This window comes from Melospiza melodia, chromosome 2 (genome assembly GCF_035770615.1).
Source record: "Melospiza melodia melodia isolate bMelMel2 chromosome 2, bMelMel2.pri, whole genome shotgun sequence".
Lineage (NCBI taxonomy): Eukaryota > Metazoa > Chordata > Aves > Passeriformes > Passerellidae > Melospiza > Melospiza melodia.
The window spans coordinates 88,585,660-88,609,569 of NC_086195.1; the positions used below are offsets into that span (position 1 = coordinate 88,585,660).

The following is a 23,910-nucleotide window of genomic DNA, read 5'->3' on the forward strand; positions in this document are numbered from 1 at the left end:
GCTTTTTTTTTTTTTTTTTTTTTTCTCACTTTTATAGCACATGGGTCTAGATGTTGTTAGATTGACAAAATGCTTTCAACCATTTAAAACCTCACAAAGTTCAACAAAGCCAAGTGCAAGGTCCTGCACCCAGATCAGTGTATTAGCCATACAAGCCAGGGAGATGAATGGATGGAGAGCAGCCCTGCAGAGATGATCTTGGGAATACTGGTGAGTGAAAAATTTGATATGACACAGCAATGTGCCCAGAAAACCAGTCACACCCTGGGCTGCAACAAGAGCAGCGTGGCCAGCAGGTGCAGGGAGGTGATTTTGCCCCTCTGCTCTGCCCTTGTGAGACCCCACCTGGAGTGCTGCATCCAGCTTTGCCATTCCCAGCACAGGAAGGACATGGACCTCTTAAAGCTGCTCCAGAAGAGAGCCACAAAAATGGTCAGAGGGCTTGAACACTACTCCTATGAGGAAAGGCAGAGAGAGCTGGGAGCTGTTCAGCCTGGAGAAGAGAAGGTGCCAGGGAAACACTGTTGCAGTCTTTCAATATATAAAGGAAGTCTGTAAGAAACACAGACAGACTTTTTACCAAGGCTTGTGGTGGCAGGACACGTGGCAAGGGTTTTAAAATGAAGGAAAGCAAGTTTAGATTAGGCATTATAAAAAACTCTTTGCAAGGAAGGTGGTGAGGCACTAACATGTTTTTCAGGCACTAACATGTTGCTCCATCCCTGGAAGTGTTGAAGGTCAGGTTGGATGGGGCTCTGAGCAACCTGGTGTAGTGGAAGTTGTCCCTGCCCATGGCAGGGGTTTGGAACTCAGTGATCTTTAAGGTCTCTTCAAACCCAAACCATTCTGGGCTTCTATTATCTGAATGTACAAAGAGAAAAACTAGAAAACTACTATTAAAATATAAAAATGTTTGTTATTTGTTAATATTGAAAGTACCTTTGAAGAAGGAATGAAGAAATTATTAAAAAATTGATACAAGTTATAGCCAAAAGATCTTAGCAATGCTACTGCTAACAAAGCTCTGTCATCATTTTAATACATACTTTTCAACAGAAAGTTTTTGGAGCTGGGCAGTTTTCTTGCAGTCAAGCTATTTTTACTCCTTAGTGCAACTACATGGAAAGCTCCATATTGTACAAATGAAGCATCTGAATCCTTAAAAAATACGTGGAACCCTTGCTAAGCTGCCAGTTTTGTCAACTCAAATCTGTGACAAAAGATTGTTTTAAAAGCTTGTGGTTCCTAAAACAGGGCAGCTGAACTCATCCCTCCTGTGGAAAATTATTTCTGCAAAGGAGTCCCACAAAGCAGCTTGAGAGCAAAACTGCAGAAATTTCAGTGTATACAGGGACTTATGACTCACTGCTGCAGGGCTGCTTGGAGGTAAAAAAGAATCCCAGACTGTCTAATCAAAGTTTTGCATGTCTTACTCGGTGCCAACATTATGTGCCACCTTCTCTTTAGCAGGCAAGTCACCATTTCTGGCCATCACTGTGGAAAGAGCTTCCTCAGCCTGTGAGTACATACAGGCATCTCAGTAATGCCATATTTAGATGGGCTTTATCACGGATGGTGTTGTAGAGCATTTGGTTCTGATTACTTCCTGGCCACTCCTGATAATTTTTACTTTAGATAGATTGCAGCCAGAATGTCTGATTGCTTTGAACATCTTGCACTGTAGTAGGCCCATATGTTTATCATCACAATCCACAGAGTGCCCTTTGATTTTGAAGAGAGAACCATATCTGAGTCAGGTTTAGCTGCTTTAGGGAGACTTCCTCTGGGACAAGAGTGGGTGTAAAAGCACTGGCCCACTGTAGGACATCCACCAAATGTTAAAATTCGTGAAAGTGGGAGAAATACTCTTTCTTGCAAAAGAGGAAATGCTCTAGAGACAAGAGGCCACATGTGTTTGGAGGACAAAACCAATTGTTCAGTCATGTCCTCATCTGTAACACCGTGACCTCCTTGTATAAAAATATCATCTGACAAGACAGTTGAAATACTTCTGTGAAGACTGAGGATCTGATGAGTATACAGATTGTACATCTGAAAGTGCACAAGGAAACTCCAAATGGCAAAACAAAGAAAACCTGTGAGTCAGTCCAGCTGGGAGAGAGGAGGAAAATAAAGTTACACTCTCAGTAGTTTTCACAGCCCCCAAAATTTAGACTAACTAGCCCCAGAATAGCCTCTGTATTGTATGCTTAATATGAGCACTGGACAATTTTCACACAGAGGCTCTAAACCAGGTATCAGTATCAAAAGATAAAGGTGCTCTAAAGATTCCATAGGAGGCCAAGACATGCTCTTGAAATTAAAATAACTTGTCTGGCATGTTAGATCAGTTCCCAGTAACAGGAGGGGAGTAGAGCAATGGTTATTTGACAATGACCAAGACAAGAAACAATAAGAATTGGCCATGTCTCCCAAAGTGTTCAAGTGAGAAGACACTAAGGAAGAGGACAAGTAATAATTAACAACATGTAAAGATCCTTTCAACTACACTGAATGAGTGTTGGAAACAGGTTTATCCATCTAAAGAAAACCAGAAGTAGATATGCATGTAGGCACACAAATTAAAAAAGCAAACACACAAAAATCCTCAAACTGCCCCCCACCAAAAAAAACCAACCCAAAAATCACCAACAAAACAAGCAAACAAACAAAAAAACCACAACCAACCAACCAACCAAAAAAAAAACCCAAAAAATAAACCTCACCAAACTGAAAAATAAACTTTTCACCAAAGCTAGAGAGACCAAGACCAAAACTGTAGCAGGAAATTCAGGGACCTGCTCCAGCTCTCTAGTTCACAAAACAGACCAGACATTGTTCTTTGGGTTCTGAGGCCAAACTGTGTGTCCCAGCTTGCATTGCAGAACTACATTTTCTTCTTCAACCAAAAGTGATGATGTAAAGTCGCTTTTGAGTAAATGACTCCTGCTCCATGCTGTTCTCCAAGCCAGATCCATGTACCATGTGAGAGGCTGCCAGGAGCTTCATGACAAAATTGCCAAGTAATCTGCCTATACATTAATTCCAAGAGCTTTGCATGGAATACAAGAGCATTGTCTTCTGGACCTTACCAGTGTAGTTCCAGCTGATGAACCTTTCTCCAGGGTTTTTGGTACCTTCCAATCCAGCAGTTTGGACACCTCAGCTGTCCCACTGCAGAAACAGGCACCAGTGAGGCATCTAGCAAACCTCCTGGCACTTCAGGAGCTGTATGGTGAGAGTCCCAGGCAGCTGCCAGGACCTTGACTGCTAGAGGAGCACTTGTATGCAGGCAGCCTAATTTCTCTCCCTCACAGTGGCACACATTGAAGCACAAGCCATCCTCTCAAGCACTTACTTCACTGTGCAGATTTATGTTCTAGGGACTTCTGCCTTGCAGAATATCTCCACAGGGATGTCTGACTGGACCTGTATCAATCAGCATTTAATTCCTTGACTCCCTCCTCTGGGAGATGAGTGCCAGATGTTAGGGACTCTCTTACCTCCTCTTTGATACAATCCTGCCTGACAATTTTCCTCTCGCAAGTGCCAATAACTGAACAGAAAAAAAAACAATCTGCAAGAGAAACTAGGACAACTTTCCTATGCAGGGATGGGCTAGAACCTGATCTGAATGGGGAAGAGGAAAGAAGGAATGGTTGTGCAGCTGCAGCATGATTTCATACTGTGAACACATCACTCCAGTGCCTTCAAATCCCATTGCAAGACTACATTTGCCATATGTGTAAAAGTGACAGTCAAAAAGGCTTTGCTATTATAGATCTTTTTAGATATCTGCCCTTTCCCCAACTTAAAGGTGTGCAGTGTGAGTTATGACTTGTATTTATGGGAGTACTTTTTCTCTGAAATTATATCTTGATTAATTTCAGGGCGTTTCATTCACATCCTTTGATTTTGGCCAAGTAAAAATGTGGAGCTATGTGCATCTGTGCATTGCATGTACACATACATGAACAAAGACTCAGAAGAAAATGAGGGGAAAATACCACTTCTGACTAGGCATAACAATTCTGAAAAAAAATTTATACACATTTTATGCTTTTGTTTTATAATAAGAGGTGACATGCTGCTCAAGTGCTGACTTGTAGCAGAATAGATTGAAAATTCTTGGACCATCAGTAGCAAGAAATCACAGGGCTGTACTTACAGAGGTCATTAACTGTCCAGACATCTGTTGGGTAACAAATTCTGCCAAACATAGATCATGAAGAGGTTCTTGAATTATGCAGAGGATAATTTCACAATCCAGAAAACAGAGAACTCAAGCAGAGAAAGAGCTGTGTAAGACTTTCTTATTGCCAGTTGGGAAAGAATTCACTACAGTGTCAGAATTACAGGAAAGTTTGATGCTAGTGGCAGTGGTCTGCTGCATTGCTAGCAGTGCAAGAAGGAACAGATTTAGATGATGGTCATAATTACAGTTATATACTCCACAAAGTAATTGACATTATGGTAAAATTGGCTGTATTAATTAGAGGCACACTGCAACAAAAGCAAAAACTCCAAATATCTCAGTGAAAACTACTGTAAAGCATATCAACACAAATGTAATAGATTTCAGTATAATAAAAGGGAATTAGGAAACAATGAACAGATGCAGAAAAGGAGAAATTTGTGCTAAGGTAGAAACAGTCTGGAGCATTCTAAACAATTTATAAATTAAAGCATAATATACTCTAATTCTCCTTGAAAAATGAATACTGTCCCATTTTTCATAAATTAACTGCAGTAGCCAGTTGGTAAAGGATCACAAATGAGTCCAATTATGCCACACTGGACTATAATTGGGTTAAAGGGCTGTCATTTACCTCTGAAATGAGAGCTCAAATGATATCTGTCAACCTTTGCAATCAGGAGTTATTCTGGCATCAGGAGTTACTTATTAGCTGCTGCAGAAGTCCAGGACATAGCACAACCAGTCATTGAAAAAAAAAAAAAAAAGAGTGAAAACACTCATCAGGACAAATTAGTAGTTTTGGCTTTTTTTCCCTTGGCCAGCTGAGGAGAGCCATATCTAAGTAGATAAGCCATAACTAAGCAGAAATGTCCAGAAGAACATATTGTAACTTTTTCTGAAAGAGAAGATAAAAAGAACCAGAAATGGAAGACACAAAGAAAAATAAGAACTGATCGAGGAAAATAAAACTTAAAAAAAACTAACCTGCAAACCCTGAATGGTAATGGAATGGACATAATAGTTAAAAGCCTGGTTTTTGTCACCTTTGTATTGTTAGGTTTCATTCTTGGAGACCCCAGTTATATAAATCACTGCTAGCTTTATTCACAAGTCACACAGACCAGAAAACAGAAGTGCATATATCAGTGTCAAGTTTCTAAGAAAACAGTCTAACAAAAAACAGAAATACCTTAAAAGAGAAAAGACCAGGAGAAACTCAGAGAAAATGTTACACTTATCACACAACTGGTGTACACACAACACTCTGCCAAACCTGGAGAAGCATACGCTTACTGTCAATATGAATTATGGTATGGGCTTTCTTGGACTTTTTATTTTGGCCCCATGTTTGGAAAATAACCATAAATGGTATGTTGCCTTAAAAAGAACTTACCAACAGGAAAATATTAGAACCGATCCTGAAACGTTCAAGGCTTTCCGATTGCAACATCATGAAATTGAAAGCCATCTCCAACAACAAAAAAACTCATCACTGACAAAAACAGCACTACTTGGTGAAGACTGTTATGAAAAAAGGTTACACTTGTTATTCAGGGTTTGCTATCAGCTGGTCACAAGTAAATTTTAAACTTTTCTTAATTAGAAATGCTTTTGTAGTCTCTAACTCAGTAAGAATTATCCTTTTGCAATTTTCAAAGCTGTGTTTTAAGTGTCCTTCCTTCTCATTTGAAATATTTATAAAACAAGACATGATTTTTCTGCAAATTGGTGCAGGACAGACTTGCCCACTGTGGTACCCACTAAAGTTTTGTATGACAAATAGGTCTTATATCAGGGCTTAAATGGGCACATAAAAGTAGAAATGGAAAAAAAATCCCCTCACTTCATTTTAATTGCATCTTTTGAATTTCATGCTCAGCAACAGTCCCAAACACCTTGACACAGGTCCTTGAAGGCATGAAATACTGATGACAGATTTCCTCTCTGGATGAGAGGCTTTATCTGGTTAATTGTATTCCAGGAGACCTATGTCTGTGCTTTATAAATGGCTTTTGTAGAGATTTCCGATTAGCTACTAGTTGAGATTTGATTAAGTTTTCATTAACTGCTAAGTGGAAAAAGATCAACTGGTCCATATTCCATTCAGCATCAGTCATCAGCCAGCTGCTTTGCAGGGAGCAACTGAGCACATCTTTATTTTAGAGTGTATTTTGATTTTGGGCAAAAGATGGCAATGCATAATGATCACATTCAGAGTAAAAGTTGGACAAAAAACCTCTATAGTGAGGCAATATTTTAAAGAAAGAACTCCCAGCTCTCAAATACCACATGCAGGTGTGATATCTCAGTGGAAAACAGCTTATGGATGAATGAATATTTCTGTCTGTTTACCAAGACTATACACGTTACATATGCCATTAGAAAACCCCAAACCAAACAAACCACAAAAAACAAAACCCCAGCTCATTGCTTTGCCTCCCTGGGAAGTGCTTGTAGGCAATGTTTTAGCTGTAAGTGCTTTATAATCCAAGCTGACTGTAGCTGAAATTGGTGTCCCTTAGCTGCTTGATTAGTTAGATAAATTCTGCACGCTTGTGTCTGGGATCCATGGTAATGGAGTTACGTTGCTATGCTATGAAATGTGCAGGAAGGTCCAGCACTTCCGGAAGGATATGATTTCCAGGGCTAATGAAACTTGGTAGTGAAGGCAAGAAGGAATGCTTGGAGGAATGAACAAAAGCAATCATGGGAACAGTGACAGGGATCGCTCAGGTCAGTGGGTACAGGCAAGGCGTCCAAGCCCTGGGAAGGTTTTCCTGCGAGGGCTGTAACAACCACCCCAATGATCATTTAAAAGTGGTGCTGTGGAGGAAAAGTATCATAGTCCTGTTCCTGTCATCCTGAGGAAAGCCTGCATGGCAACATTTTTACAGGTATTTGTGAGGAGGATTCATTAACCCCAAAACCAGAGCAGATTGCTACAAATTATCTTTGTCAAGATTTCAACAGACCTGACGATTATCTCTGGCCACTCTGGCAAGAGATTTTTTTTGCCCTGGCATAACAACCAAAAGTCGTCTCAAACCTGTTGGTCCAGTGAATGCAGAGAACCTCTCCTGTGTTTATGACCTGGGGGACTGGTGGAAGCTGAGAAGTCTGTACTGATATTTTCCTGGGCATCCTACTGGTATCAGTCATTAAATAGGCTGCTGCCACCTGCATCTCAAGGATGGAAAATGAGATGGGAGAAGGGAAGGGAAGGGAAGGGAAGGGAAGGGAAGGGAAGGGAAGGGAAGGGAAGGGAAGGGAAGGGAAGGGAAGGGAAGGGAAGGGAAGGGAAGGGAAGGGAAGGGAAGGGAAGGGAAGGGAAGGGAAGGGAAGGGAAGGGAAGGGAAGGGAAGGGAAGGGAAGGGAAGGGAGACCTTATTGTATGCTATAAGGTGTTTGTGCTAGAGGGTGTTTTCTGTTCCCTTTGGATCCACCTTAGATACTCGGGACACAGAATAAATTTAAAGGCTCAGAGCTGAGACAGGGTTTTGTTCTTGACCAGAACCCTAACTTAAATGAAAGGAGAAACAATGTAACATATCAGGAAGGATTGATAAGAACTGAAAATCCATTTGAATTCTCATGTGTGCTACCTTATTGCAACTGTAATTTTGAAAAGTTTAAGTAGCTTTTTCCATATTATATTTAATATTCCTCCATGGTACCAAATAGGAGAAGCCTTGCTCTGTTAAGCACTGTTAAATTCGTATGAGGACAGTGCATAGTCTAGAAAATCTTTCAATCCATGACAAGTAATAGTAAAGAAAAAGCATGTATCAAACATAGTTTATTTAATGACAAAAGCCTCCTTGTCTTCTATTCAGGTGCCTTGCAACCTCTCCATCATTAGCTGTCTGAATTCTGCTGTCACAGTAAGATGGCCTGAAAGAGATCAGGTTTTTTCTCTGAAAATAATCATACTGTGCACTTCCATCATAACTTTATTTGGAAGTACCTAAATACTTCAGAAGTACTCATGAAGTTAACTCTCCCAGTACATACACTCAGTCAGCACAGGTAGCAAACAAGCTTTATCAAACTCCTGTTGTACCCATTTCCTTGCATTTCCACATTAACTGTTCTTCCCCTGGACTGTACACCGTTCTTCACTGTGGTTCCCACTCCCAAGCCAGGAAGCAGCAAGGGATTTGGATGACTAGAGGGGTGGTGGAGAATACAAAAATCCCTAGGAAGCTTCAAAGGCTATCCTCTGGGTTTCCCAATGGATGGACAATGAAAAAGAGGCTGTCTTTGAAGATGGGCCAAGAGAAGCCAGAATGCCACTTCTTTTAGAGGTCATTGTTCTGCAGGGAGATGTGCTTTTACTGTGTTCTGGTGTTAGGGAACCCAAAGTACAGGCTTCTAAAAGGTGCTAGTTTCAAAGGAAAGCAGCTGCCTCTGCAAATCTTGGAAAAATAGGCATCCTGATTCAAGTCTTAAAATATACATTTAAAAAGTTTTCTGTTTACCTAGGCTACCTGAATTATAACATTAAATCAGTTTATCTTTGGTAAGGATTTCAGGAAGAGGAAAAAAAAATTGGGTCAAACTCCCCTGCATTGAAACCACTAAAAAACCCCAACAGGATAAAACAAAACCCCCCAACAATATATGCTGCTATGTATGCAAGACAAGTAAGCAATAAAATTTTATTTGTAGCATAAAGCAAGTGAGATGAATGCACAGAACATGGCCAAAGAAAGACTTAAAAAAACAGAGGACACAAGTATAAAAAGATAAATTGAAACTCAGAATGTTGTATAAAGAGATATGTTTTAATGATATGCAGTAGAATTAAATTAGGAAATGGAAAATGTAACTGCTAAATATGGGGGGAAGCATTTAATAATGACAATCTAAAAAGCTACAGAACTGTATTCTAAAGGAAGCTCCAAAAAATTTCCCTGTACCATTAGGACCTGGGCCGATTAGGATCTGGAAATTTTCTTTGTGAAAATAATTCCATATTGCGAAGAATGACAATTGAAAAAAAAGGTTAAACTATCAGTTTTAGTTCTCAGACCTCTTTGAAGGTGATTAACACAGCACCTTCCATTCAAGCCTGAAGTTTAGGACAAAATAAGGCCAACACCATGTGATAATTCAACAAAAAATCTCAAAAACATCAACTTGGAGAAGAAGCTACTTAAGGAAAAAACAGTAACAGCAAATGATAGAAAAATTCTCTTCAGCTTTTTTCAAATGATGGAGGTTTTTAGGTATATTTTTACACTTATATTTGATTTTTGGTTTATTGACTTAGCATGCAAATGTAAAGTAAATCCGCACCTTCAATACTACCTTATTTGTCCCCAAATGGACAAGACCTATTCTCTGAAGATGAGACAACAAATATTCTTAGACATACATATATATTCATGCTTCCTCATGGATGTACAAGAAATACAAACCTGTGTGGAAGCAGGTGGAATCCTTTGCATCACGAGGACAGCAAGAGTATTCCTCCAGCCAGAAGCTTGCTGAAATCATTCATCTTGACTCGGGAGCAAAGGTAGAACTGGCTTATTTGGACTTGTGCATGAGGTGTCACTTTGCCCAACATATTAAAAAAGTTAAAGATGCATCTATTTTCAGTGGCAGCCTCACTGTCTCTCTCTGCTCAGCTGTGTCAGCTCTGGCAGTATTGAGCATTAGCACTAATATCACTGGGGTTTGTTCCTTTGCAGCCATTCTCCCACACAGATTTATAAATGCGACTTTGATGGCAGTATCAGCCATTATGACTCTCACATCAAGAGACTGATGCACACTTAAGGCTTGGGTTGATTACCTATCTTTGAAAGAATCTCTCTCAGTATTAATCAAATTGGCCTGCTCCCAGCAGCAAAGTAGCAATGCCTACCACATACAACACACACCCAGCTGTGATTCTGCCCTATAGTAGACTTAATATGGATCTAATGTAAGATGCATAGGAATGGGAAGGACTGAATGCTCCAAATGGCCTCAAAGATAACAGCATTAAGCATATAGAAAAGTACAGCAAATTAGTTTCTTTGTATAAATACCAGTGGAACTGTGTATAAGTTTTTTTCTGTGTGATTCTTCTACCAGTGACAATTACCAGGGCTGAGGGAACACGAGGTAGAGTGCAGTCAGCTGCTTTGGTCTCACTTTCCTCTTGTACTGGCAAGATAGTTACAGCATGCCTACAGCTTGCAATTTTCAAAGTTGACTCAGAACCCATGCTGGTTTATAACTGACTCTACCACCATGAATGGACATGGCTTTTTTGCTAATCTCTCTTCATTTACTGGCAACAAAACATAAAAATTCCAAATGGCCTTCCAGGATTTATGCAACATCTTCATGGTTCCAGCTGCCTCTCACCATGACATTTTCTTGGTATGACAATGACTCTAAAATGCCTCTTTTCCAGCACTTTGGAGAAGGAACCATTCCAGAAGTTTCCCATTTTTCAGACGTTCCCCAAGCAGATGCATGATGTTTTACACATAAAAGTGATGATGATTTTATTAGGATGGTCAGTGAAGTATCAGCAACATACAAACAGAGAGAATACGGCATGTCTGAACAATGTGCATATCTCAGAAATTTAAAAGGAAGCCAATTAAAGGCCATCATGACACACTCAGTCAACATGACTCCCAAATGAAATTACTAATCCCAAGGTGTGATTTGCTTAAGCAGCACTGCAGCCTACAACTTGAATCCCACCACCTTAGGGAGACTGGCTGCTTAGAAGCTGCAGAAGATACCTTTAACTTTCTTTGGAGACCTGAGGGGACAGAAGGTGTCCCAAAACATCTCTGTGGAGAGAAAATGATGGTGAACCAAGCCTCTCCGATAGTTCAAATGTTTTACTGCGTAAGAGGGACTGGCATGCAGCTGGATTCCAGAGTAACCCAGCAATGTGGCCTCTGTGGACCTGCTGGTTATCTCCCTCTGACAGGAGGGATTCAGATTAAACAGCAGAACCTGTACCAGAACAGCCTTGCTGCAGGTCATGAGACCCAGCACCACTGCTAGAGCTCTAATAGTGAACTGCTGGAAAGATACAAGCAGCTCGAGGGCCACTGGGTACACATGAGCTTGGCCACTCTCACCAACAGCAGCATGATCCACAGCGAGAAATAATCATAGTAAAAGAAGTTACTGCCAGAGTTGCTGTATTTTGATCAGCACCAATTCCAAAGATTCCTTCCTAGCTCTCCTAGAGTCCTTAAGATTGAAAATATTTTAATAGCCTTGAATAGTAAATGGGGCTGAAAGAAAGTGTCCTTGATTTCACCCCAAAGCCTAAGAAAGGAAGGCACAGGTCACAGGTGCAGCACCAACAGGAAAGCCAAAATAAGCTGCTTGAAGGCATGAGAATGCATACCAATTTGCAATGGAAATGTGATTCTATCCCTCTCTCTTCCTAGAAATGCTAATCTTCCATTAGTCTTTAAAAAAAAAAAGATAATAAAAAAGCCAAATCAAGCTCTTGCCTAACAAGACACAAATCTTGCCTGCAAGACCAAGATGAATCAAGCCACAGCATTGCCAATTTTATCTTGGGAGAGGGAAGGAGCACAGTGGTTTTAAACCTTCTAGATCAGTAGCTATGGGAGCACATCAGTTGGATCAGGGAGAAAAAAAAAATATCAGTCAGATAGGAAACAGAGCATTCTCCTGAACAGATTATGCTAAGAAATGTCTCTGGAGTTACTGCTCCAAGGCTGTGAGCAGAAACAGCAGACTCAATTGCTGGGAAAACAAAAACAAAACCCAAAACTCAAACCCTAACAAATTGCCAAAAAACTGAGAACAGAGATCTTCGTCATTAATTGGTTAGGAACAGCCCATAATGATAAGATTTATAAGAAGTAAATTTGGAATGCCTTTGCATGGATGACAGAAACCTTGGTATTAATTACTGCTCGTATGGAAGGGAAAAGGTCACAGCTAAGGCTAGCCAGTTTTTTTTCCCCCTAAGGATCGAGTGAAAGGCCAGACCATGTCTCTGGGAATTCATCATCAAAACCGCATCGGACCGTCTTCTCCATCCTAAACCCAGTGAGCAAGACAGGCGACCCCTGAGCTGCCTGCCAGGAGCCGGAGCTCCCTGGAGGAGCGATATCCCCGCTCCCTCGTCACCGGGGCCGGCGGGGCTCCGCTGGCATCTGGCTGCTGCCCAGGTCACCGGAGCCCCTGAGCACTGCCCTGGTCCCGGCCAGGGGACAGGACCCGCCGCGGGGGCAGCTGCGGATCTGCCCGCAGCCTCAAGGAGAGCGGCGGCGCCCGGGGACGGGGCGGGTGTAGCGCCCGCCCTCTTCCCTCCCTCTTTCCTTCCTTCCCACCCCCGTGACTCACCCGCCGCTCCCGACGGCGACAAGCCGCCAGCGCCAGAGTTACCGCCCCGGCCCGGCGCTCCCCAGGGGCTGCCCCCCGCCCTCCCCGAGCGCGCGGGTCGGGCAGGGCGCTGCCCCTGAGGGACGCGTCACCCCGCAGCCCTCGAAATAGCTCAGCGGGAGGGGCGGCGGCGACAGATCTCTCTCCCCGTCCGTCCCTCCCGTCCCGCCCGCGCTACCCCTCCGCACCCCCGGCGCCCGGAGCGCACCCCCGGGGCGCGTCCCTGCGAGCACCGGCGCTCCCCGCCCTGCTCCGTGTCCCCCGGCCGGCCCCCCCCCCGGCCCGGGCTGCGCCTGCGCGCCCCCGCCGCCCGCGCCCGCTGCGGCCGCCCCGCCCCGCCGATTTGAATATGCTAAGGAGCGGTTACCGGGGCCCTATGGTGGAGCCGGGAGGCAGTCACGTGGGACGGGGACGTGTCCTTGAGGGGCGGGGCCGACCTACCCAGGCTGCCTTAAAAACGGGAGGCGAGCGAGGAAGCGCCTCAGTCAGAGCGAGAAAGTGCCGGGGTAGCGGGGCTGCGGCTGCTCCGCCTGAAACTTCTGAGTAACATCAACAGGGGGAGGGGAGGGCGGGCGGCGGTGGAGGAGGAGGAGGAGGAGGAGGAGGAAGGTGGTGGTGGGGGGAAGGTTAGCTAGCAGCGCAGCCCTATCCGCCTCTCCCTCATAAACCAGCCTGTGTTGGGCTGAGCAGGCCCCTCACACAAAGGAGGGCAGGGCAGGCAGGGCTGCCCCCCCTTCCCCCCCGCCTCGGCAGAGGGGCAGCGGGGAGGCGCCCTTCCCCGTGCACAGCACTCACAGCCACTTACTCCTCTCCCGTCCCCCGTCCTCTTCTCTCTCTCCCCCTTCCCCTCACCTCCCCCCCACGGTTCTCCCCTCAGCCCCCCGCCCGCTGTCCATGTAGCCGTCCGGCCGCCGGCCCCTCCGCACTATGCCCATCTTACTCTTCCTGATAGACACGTCCGCCTCCATGAACCAGCGCACCCATCTGGGCACCACCTATCTGGACATAGCCAAAGGCGCTGTAGAGACTTTCATGAAGGTACCGGGCTCTGCCTTGCGAGAGGAGGCGAGAGAAAGCGAGCGAGAGTGGCTGCGCGGGGAGGGGAGGGGGCGGCAGGGAGCGGGGGGCTGCCTGGGCCGGGGGCGCGGGGCGAGGGCGGGCGGGAGCGAGCGAGAGAGTGCGTGTGTGTGCGGGGAGGGAGGGGAGGGGAGGGCCGGGCCGAGCCGGGGGGCTCCGGCGGCGGCGCCGCCTCTCGGCTCACCCTCTGCTTTGTCCCCCGCGCTGCAGCTCCGAGCCCGGGACCCGGCCAGCAGGGGAGACAGGTACATGCTGGTCACTTTCGAGGAGCCTCCCTACGCTATCAAGGTAACCCCCGCTCACCCCCCCCCCCCCCCCCTCTTCCCCGGCCTCCTTCCGGCCCGTCCGCCCCCCGCCCGCCTCGCCCCGGCTGCCGGCGGTCCGGGGAGCGCGGCACACACGGGCTCCGGCGGCGGCGCTGACATCAACATGGCCGACGCTTTTCCCCGTGCGGTGTGTGCGAGCAGCAATGAACTGTGGGGGATATTTATTCAACTTGGGAGAAGTGACAGCAACTCCAAGGAGAGTTCGGGGCGAGCTGGGGGAAGGACCGAGTTGAGCCCGGAGAGCCCCGGACTCGGAAGGGGACGGCACTTCCCTGGCCCCGCCGCGGCGGGGGGGGACGCGCCGCGCGGGGGAAGGGGGCGGTGGGTCCACATGACACAGGACGGTGAACCTGTTGGAGGTCGCTGCAAGCGCAGTTGGCTCCCATCTGGGCTGGGCTCTGGGAGGGTGATGTAAATAACTCTAAGGCTTGGGCACCCGTGTCCTCAAAGAAATTTGTCCTATGGAACAAAGCAAAAATGCTCGTTTGGTAAATGGGGAGTTCTAAGGATTAAGAGAAGTTCATAATTTCAGGCTTTTTGGAGCAACATCAAATACTAACTTCTGAGGTGTTTTATTATCATTTGTAGTGAGCTGCATGCAGCAGCGGAGGCTCTTTGTAGCCTAACAGGAAAGCAGAACTCATATCTGCAGAATAAATCTTTTCACGTTTCCCTTTGCAGGCTGGCTGGAAGGAAAACCATGCAACGTTTATGAATGAACTGAAAAACCTTCAAGCTGAAGGACTTACGACTCTTGGCCAGTCCCTAAGGACAGCTTTTGATTTATTAAACTTAAATAGATTAGTAACTGGCATAGACAACTATGGGCAGGTAGGTTGACTGTTACTAGGTGGAAAAATCTTCAAACACAAACTTCCTAGAAACAGCAATTAGCTAGTTGTCCAAAGTGGCATCTTCATGGAATATTCAATATGGGGGCTTCTTCAAAAAGTAAGCAGAGCTTGGCTAGCTTGAAGAAATACAGCCAGTGAGTTTGATACCCAACTTTTTTGTTCTTTAATTTCAGTCATTGCTCAGTTTTTAAGCTGTGATACAGCCTCCAAGTTGACCTTTTCAGTTCAAATTTTTCCTTTTTTTGTTGGGTCTGTGTTTGGTACCATAGCTGGTGAGCCTGATAGGGTTATGAAAACTTAGCTTTCTCCATACAGTGCTGAACAGTTTAGGAGATGAGCCATTTTTCTAACAACACTGCATGTCCAAAAGTACTGGAAGGAGCGCTTTTTCAAAACGCTTTCTTTCCAGTGAGTTTACCACAACATTTCTCTGCATACATGTATTTTTATGAACCTGCCTGTTGTATCAGAGCCTTGAGAAGCTGTGCTTTTTTAATTTCTCTATTTCAACTATCCCTTTAAAACAGGAGTTATTTGGTGTGGGCCAGCATTCTCATGCTCATTAGTATGAGCTGCTGAAATACAGACATTGTAGGTTAAATGTGTGCCTTAGGACTCAGAGTTCTTTCTGCTGCTGGATCAAAGCCTGGATTTGTTTCACATGAAGGATGCTACTAGTACTTTTCATGTGGGGCATACCAACTTGAATCTCCCCTTATTGTTTTTCTCATCTAGTTCTGTGTCCTCTATCTGAGGATTAGTATTTATTACTGCTCTCCGTATTTAACATGGGAATGTGATTGTGAACACAAGTCCCCCTTCTTCCCCCGCTATTTCCCAGTCTAAGCAGAGTTTGTGATAACATGCCACGTATGTTTATGAAGGAAATTTGTCATGCTGCATAGTATGGCTTTACTGTGAGATGATCAAGTCAGCCTAAACATTTTAAAAATGCTTGTTTAGTGATGAAACTTTAAAAAAGGGCTAGTTCCACACATGAGGTTTTTTCCTATGGTCATCTGATGTCCTCATACATCTGTGTGTAATTTTCTCATTTTTCTGGTGTTCTTGTTTAATTACAGGAGCTATATTCCTGAACACTTAAGCCCTGTAGGCCCATACACAAAATATTGTTCTTTCTGATTGCTAGTGATAACTATTCTAATTAAACCTATGTCAAATAATTTGCTCCAACTGAGCCAGCTGGGCTCAACTACTCAAGTGGGCAGTTGAGTTGCCATTATTCTTTTGACTCACTAGTAGTGTTCATTACTGCAAGAGCTGCTCTTTTGACTGTGAAGCAATGACTTTTTCTTTGTCTGATGTGTTCGGGTTATCTGTCTCTCTGGGCTTGAACCCCCTGTCACTTAAGCACATTTTTGCTCCATTCCACGTGTGGAGCTGGCTGTTGAAGAGGTATTCACCATGTGCAGTCAGGTGACTAAACAGAAATTCTAACTCTTTTTAGCAACTGCAAAAATAGATGACTCTATTGCAAGTGGCTGGTCATCTGCTGCTGAAGTCAAAGGTTCCCATTTTGGCTATTCGTACCAAAATGGCAATTTTTAAAAAAATAAATCAAATCCTGCAACATTTAACTGATCCTTCAGCATTTTCAGGATGAGCTCTAAGGAAGCTAATTGTCTTCATCTTCACATTGGTCTTTAAAACTATGGCTTGGTAGCCTGTCATTGTCCTGTTATTCTTGTCTACCACCTAAAATTTAGTCCAGACAAATCAGTGTTTGACCATACATAGTGTGAGAAACTTAAGAATCCAGGAAAATAAAAGTGGTCAGAATGCTCAGTTGCATTTTAAACAGTTTGCACTCAGAACATAAATTGCTGATTAACTTTTTTCTAAAGCAGCTACAAATATTAACACTATAAAAGAGTAGTTAGTTAGGAGGCAGATATTTGAAGACAGAATATATTAGAATAAGACAAGATAACTTTACAAAAATAGCAACATTCAGACCATCTTAGGTGTGATATTATGTGACATAATAAAATCCAAACTTATTAATTTGTGGGAAATTTCTCTGGCTAAACATCTTTGAACTATCATGCTTGTATTTTGGTGTATTGACAAACTTCTAAGGTACTTGGCCAAGATCCACTTGCTACACGAAAGTGAGTTGTAAACCAGACTTTTCTTACACATGCTAATGACAAGACATCATACAAGCCTGATGGGATTGTCTGGTTATGTCTCCACCAGTGACATCTTGTACCCCTGCTGAGTGCAAACTGTTGGTTTAAATGGCAGAGTGACTCAGTACACTCCATTTCTTTCAGAGTTGACCAGAGTTCTCCATCAGCTGACCTTCTGAACAAGAATGATGGCTGAAGGGTCATTCTGGAGTTGGGGAAAATCTGCTTCATATTTTCTTGCTGCTTAAATGTTTGGATTTTTATTATGAGTCTTTATTATACTGCATATGCAATGATTGAATTGCCATGTGATCAGCTGATCACAGGATCTCACATTTAGATCTTAAAGGACACTGTCAACACACTTAAATTGTCAAAAGCCTGGAAGATTTTTTTCATAAGCTAGTTCTGATATAAATTCTATGATAGGGGCTTTATAAATATTTTGTCTTACTGAGGAGTTGCCAGATCCAATTTTTTTGGAGGCTTTTGTTAAGAAAAAATGATTTTGAAAAGTACACATTTTAAGGTGGCTGTTCCTTTTGCAGCAAGTTCAGATTGATAATTTCAGTATTTTACTGCTTGGATCCAATAGCTTTTTTTCCCCTTTAGTGTGCTTTGTGGTGATTATAGTAGAAGAATAAACCTTCAAATAGGGTGTCAGCTTTTAGCATTCCCTAAAAATAGTGACCCTTTTCACCTTCTGCATTTTTATGGAGAGCTTAGGGAAAAAATACAGCATTTGCATGTCTCTAGGAAGAAATCAGTTTAAACACACTAAATTCAGTACGTTTGTCACATCACACAAGATATTGTACTTCATTAGCCCAGTTTACACTTAGATAATTGACTCCTTATTTTCTCCAGTTCAGCTTTTCCATTATTTCAGCTAGTCTGACATACCCAGCCTTTTTCTGGCAGGTTTTTTGTCCTCTTGAAGTACGCTCTTAGCTCTTTTAGCTGTGGCTTGTTCAGCAGGACATGAGTAGTCACGATTTAACCAAATAGTTTTGAGTATAGCAAATGTGCAGCTTGTTGTAGTTCATGGAAAGGTTAAATACTGATAGATGTTTCTGTGGAAACAGAAAGCATTCAAAACGTAGCTGCTGTTATGATAGAGTGAAAATGTAAACAAATGTTTGAAATAAACCATCAGCTTCAGTTACTTGCAGTTTGTAGTGAGTTTCTAAGCCTAGGCACTGAATCTGAGGTAGTTAAAATATGTATCAATGGTGTTTTGATACTCACCTGCCAAAGACCAGCATAGCTCTACCAAAGCTGGAATCTGATGGGTGTATGTAATTGTCAAAACTCTGATTTATTGATACCCTGTGTGTTTCATGTTGCCTGTTATTTGTGAAATGCTGAAAGTGTCTTGCTGTTTTTTTGGCAGTATAGCATAGAATAAGGTTTGAGAGGATAAAATACACTTAACTGAAAGGATTTCAAAGTATTTTTAATATTTTTTCAGGGTGAAATTGCTTTAATACTGCATATAGAAAGTGCTTTTCAATAATATAAGCTTTTTATGAGTTTTTAAAATCTTACTAGAGTATCTTCCACATTTTTCAGCAGCATTACTACTGCTATGAGATGAGTTTAACTTTTAAATGAGTCTAATGTAAGAAAAGCACATGCTAACTTTGTTGCTCTGAAACAGAAAAGTCAGTGTGTCTAATACAAATGGATTTAGACTAGGCATTTTTCATTCACAGTGATGAATAAGATGCTGCCTGGATTTAGATTAGCACAAGAAACACTGGGTGGCTTACCAGGCTGTGTACAGTCTTGGTGAAAGCCTTTTATTCTGTAGTGTATATCACATATGAGCAGAAGCATAACTAGAATCTTCTGAGGACAAAACTAAAATCCAAATAAAATTCAACTGATAAAGAATATTTTGGGAACATGAGAATATACTCAGAGCTGGAAGTTGGGAGGTATCCTACATTTGTTTTTAAATAAGTTTTTTTGGAGTGTTGTGGTCATGCCAGGTATGACCATCAAGCTACACAATCTTAGGTTAACTGCCACTTGATAGTTCTTTCTGAGTATAGGTCTAGACCTATTTGTAGCTACAGTAGCAGAATTGCTGATGTGTTCCCACAGTAGAACTTGGCATTGGTCTGTAGAGTTCAGGGTGTTTTGCCACAATGGCATAAATACTGTAGTATTCCAACTACAGTGAACAGTGTACCTAGGAGGTAATTTCTAATCATACTTGTGGACACGAGACAGATTTAAGTCACACATTCTAGGCTGACTGCTTGTTTACATGCTTGTCTAGAATCTCCTGAGGTTATAAAGCCACAAAAAAAGTGAAAGAAGTACTGTTCCCTAACATGGACTACATTATGCTTCTGCAGTGATATGTTCTGTTTTTTTTTTTTTAATTGTGGAGCAGTTTTATTTTCCCAAGAGAGTTTTGAGGATTGTTACTGGATTTTGTTACTCTCAGAAGTCAAAATACTTTGCAATATGGCTTTTGTCTTGGTATTTTGGGATCATAATGCACTGCACTGAAATGGCCTGTGCTACATGTGCCTCCAAATTTGGAACCAAAGTTTAGGTTAGCGTTTCCTGCTTTGTCATGCTGGCACAGTTGCACATGCAGTTTGCTTCTCATGTTGGTAGGGGCAGAGATTTACACTTGCAGAGTAGCTATCCTGGTCTCTTTTTTTTTTGCCCCCCTCGCCCAAGAAAACCAAATAGGAGAATTTCAGACAGTAGTAAACAACATCCCAAGTGTAAGTGTAATAATGGCAGAAATATGAGGGGCTTTTGATATTTTCTGTGGAATGGCAATGGATTTAACATGAACCTGGATGCCTGCTGATGTCAAAGATATGTATGTAAAGTGCTGGTTAAAATGAATCCTTCTCATCTGCTGTGTGATGAAATGAAGCATATTGGTTTGAATTTACACCTTTTAGACCATAACCTTTAAACATGCTGTCCTTGTTTTAGAACACCCTCTAGTGAGAGCTGCAGCAGGCCGTGTTAGGGTGTTTTTTTTACATTGTGATGTGGAACTGCTTGCCCTTTAGCACTCCCAGCCCAACAAAGTTCAGCAAAAGTCTTAAATGTTTTTAAAATCACTTGTCTAGTTCCAATCCAGTATGTTTTTAAAGAATTTAAACCTTTCATGAGGTACTTCATTTTTTCCAATGGAAACATTTTCATCAGTCTGTTCCAGTAGCAGAAAGAGGATACTTCAAACAAATTTGATTTGGAAGGGGCAGTGCTGTAACATGTTAATTCATAATTTATTTGCATACACTGTGCATTTTGTCCAGCTACATTGAACAAATACAGAATGTCACTGGACTCACACAGGGCACTGATAGTGTTTTCTGATGCTCAGTATACAGAATGAGTGAAAAGTGGGCATCTCTATTGCAACAGTTCTGCCCTCCCGGCATTGAATCCCAAAATGCCATCTTGATTGTGTGCATCTTCTGTGAGGCAAACTCAGCCTAGATCTCTGCTCTGGAACTTGTGGCTTCTCATGGGTTCATAGTTGCACTAACCTTGCTTCAAGTTGTGTGACTTCATGTAGTAAAATAAATCAGTGATTGGTCAGTGAGATTAATAAACTGGACTGAACTGTGGTGGTTCAAAATTGGTTTAGAACAGTCAAGTTTCTCCTGCTGTTGTGGTGGTAAACTCCAGGAAGGAATTGTGGAGGAGTCTTTGGGAAGTTATTCTGAAGAATTGCTCTGTGTTCATAGGTCAATAAGCTACTTTTAGTCAGTTTATCAGTTCTCTGGATTATTAACCCCCTAATTTGTGGGGAGATTTTTGTAAACAATTGTGTCTCTTCTCGGTGGTGTGTATTTTGGTTAGGTTTTTTCCCTCTAATTGGTGTGTGGGCAACTGTAGGATTTGTTACCCTTCTGCAGCATATGGAGAACAGAGGCCTGGCTTAGTCTGTGAATTGCACTGACTGAGCCAGAACCAGCTGTGTAAGGTCATTGCTGTGATCAGAAAGGCTTCTCTAATTAGGGACTTGATCCAGGGCTTGGCAAGGTCAGTTATTTTTGGAATAAAAAATTCAGAAATATTTTTAGGAAATAAAACCAAAATCATCTTAAACTCAGAGTCATTGGAGCTGACTTTAAGGTTATATTTGGTATGCATTGTGTTAATTTATTTTTCTTAGGAAAAGTTTATAAAGGCTCAAATAGAACCTATTTTTAGCAGCTCATTACTATGCTCACTCAAATAACTTCAAAAACTCCTGTGACTTATTGGCCGATTATCCAATTTCAGATGATTCCAGTAGTGATGCTTTTATTAATCTGTAACTAACTGATAAGGTACATCTAAGTTGTGATCGCAATTGATTTTGCTGCTTAGGTAAATAATTTAATTTCATTTAAGAAAAAGTTAAAAGTTCTTCACCTTCTGGCATTATACATCTGTCGCATCAGTACTTAAATGTTTCAAATGTTAGTGGCATTTTGTGCTTCATTTTAATGTGGTTTTTCACTGTTTAGTTACTTGCTGGAATTCATTATGTATAAAATTGCGGTTCTATGCATGTTTTATTTTTTAACTGTAATGTAAATGTGAAAGATTGAAGGACTGAATTGTTTTTGAAACTTACCAAGGAACTAATCTAAATTGGAACACTTACTAGATAATCAAGAAATTATCACTTATATAATGTGATATTTAAAACTCAATTAGATCTGTTCTTAAATGAAAGAGGACAAACCTATATATTAACCTGTGATTTTTGAAACTGTGACTTACTAATGTTGGGACCTCTCTGATTTAGGCACATGAAAGTATCTTGAGATTTTAAGTTTGAGGTCTTAGTAAATCTACTATGTATTCATCATTCCTTTATTGTTCAACATGAACAGAGTCTTAAACTTCTTCCTTAACACATGCCTTCTGTTTTCACATGTGTAATATTCAGTATGGTGATTGTGTATTCCAAAATTGCATTGAAACTCATTTTCAGGCTGCTTTGAGTTGCCTCTTTTGTTTTCTTGCTGTTAGTTTTGGTTTTGTTCTTGGCACAAACTTTCTGAGGGAGTTCCAAAATGACTGAAGTTGCGCAATTAAATAGTCTTTAAGCAGTTCATTCAGTGCCAGACTTGGAAACTCAATGTGTAAAGTTATGAGCATTTATAAAAATGATACTAAGCACAGTGAATTTTCTTGTGGCATGTTTCAGGATGGATATGCAATGAAATCATTACCTATAGGACGCAAACTCGCAATCTTTAGCAGAGCAAGCAGTTGATGTAAGATTCTGTGACTTTGTTTTTGAAAATAGGTTTGTTGTCTCTTGTGCAATTCAGATAGGTGTTTTGTCTCTAGCATTTCAAATTACAGAAGTGATATCTGACTGGATCTTTGGTTTTTGCTGTTTAGCTTTGACTGGACATGGCTAGTTTAAGGTGATGTGTTTGGAGGTTCAGTAGTTAATTGAAGTCATAAATGGCTATTTTAAAAAAGATTTTTTGGAGATAATGCCTAGGTCCAAAATAACAATGAGCAAATGACTTGCTTTTGTTGCATTTATTTTCCTCAATATCTTAAATTTCCTTTTCTTAAATGGAACTTAGGTAGCCTGTGTTATGGACATAATGGTTGTTTCAAGAAGAATTCTTAGTTCTGTAACTGATGTGCTGAGGAGTTTGATCTCTGGCTCAGCCTTAGGAAGAGTCTGCTGTTAGAATTGTGTTTGGCTTTGAAAGCCTTTTGCTAACCGATTTTTCTTTAAATTTCTTTATATTTAAGTCTATAACTTAATTTGTTCCTGGTTGCCTGATGCAGAAAGCTGCATGCCACCAAACAGTGGTATGTACAAACACTGTGTGAGCAAAAATTATTTAATTTACTCCTAATCTGTAGTGCTAGTAAGAAATGAAGTTGAAGCCATGTAACTGCCTTGTAATCCTACATAAGTATTCCAGTTAAGAAACTGTGACTAGCCCATGTCTTGGGCATTATAGTAACTCTCAGGTATTTGTTATATGGTTAACTAAAAAATTATCTACAACGTGGGAAATTAATTTGCCTTCAGTAACTTTGCTGTAGTCTATAGAGGACGACAGCTGAATTTAGGTTTTGTAGTCTTGCCTTATGGAGGAAAGATATTTTTTGGTAGCCATCCTTACTGTAAAATTGTTGCGGTTTTGTTGGCTTTTGGAGTATGAGTGCAGGAGAAATCATTACTGCTTGAAAAGCATTTTCCATTTTTTTTGGGAGGAGGGAGACGGTGTGTTAATGGAAGCATGGGTTCAGACCTTGATAAATTCTACTGTGCCTCCTTAAAACTCTATTTTAAGGTTTTCTCCAAAAGACAAAATAATTTGGGATAGGATACTGAGGGAGGGGGCAAGGTTAGCTTCAAAAGCAAAGGGAATGTGTCTGTAATACAGTTCAGTGTTTGTTGCTGATCCTTCTAAAGATGGGCAGTCTGCAGCAAAAAAAGGAAGAAGTGGAATGACAGTATGTGCTTCCATGGTGTCTAGAAACCATGAACCAGCTGTTAGATTAAATATATGTTAAGAAATTAGAGTTCAGTGAGGGATTACTTCTTGTTTGTACTTATACAAGAATATTTAGAGGTTTTAGATACCTGGATTTAGACAGGAGGTATTAACTTGTTCCTTTGTGTTTTGAGGTAGTATGCAAATAGAGTGTGCCTCAGTACTCAAAACATCTCCTATGAGGATAGATTTTAATAACTTGTGCCCCCTCTGCTGGCTGGTGTTCCAATTACAAAGTAAAATATAAGTTTGCATAGGTGAGGTACTCTCTGATAGGCTATTTTGGCCAAATAGCAGTTTATAAATGTTGCTTTTACGCAGCTGTGGGAGATTTTGGGAGAATCCGTGGTAGTGGTGAGAGTTGGTGTTTTCACAGTACAGTTACTGGTTTGGCCTCAGTCCAGA

General features: G+C 41.9%; 1 protein-coding gene across 2 annotated transcripts in view; it reads left to right on the top strand.

The window, feature by feature from the left end:
* The first annotated feature begins 13,073 nt into the window (after positions 1-13,073).
* INTS6 (integrator complex subunit 6) overlaps positions 13,074-23,910 on the top strand; it is a 38,910-nt gene continuing 28,073 nt past the window's right edge. Inside the window, exons 1-4 of one of the 2 annotated variants that reach the window (XM_063149262.1) lie at positions 13,074-13,126; positions 13,461-13,621; positions 13,871-13,948; positions 14,668-14,817. In XM_063149262.1, coding sequence (XP_063005332.1) covers positions 13,511-13,621; positions 13,871-13,948; positions 14,668-14,817 — 339 coding nt within the window. In that variant the 5' untranslated portion in view covers positions 13,074-13,126; positions 13,461-13,510. Of the gene's footprint in view, positions 13,127-13,194; positions 13,622-13,870; positions 13,949-14,667; positions 14,818-23,910 lie in introns of those variants that run through there. The other variant, XM_063149263.1, reaches the window with a different exon arrangement.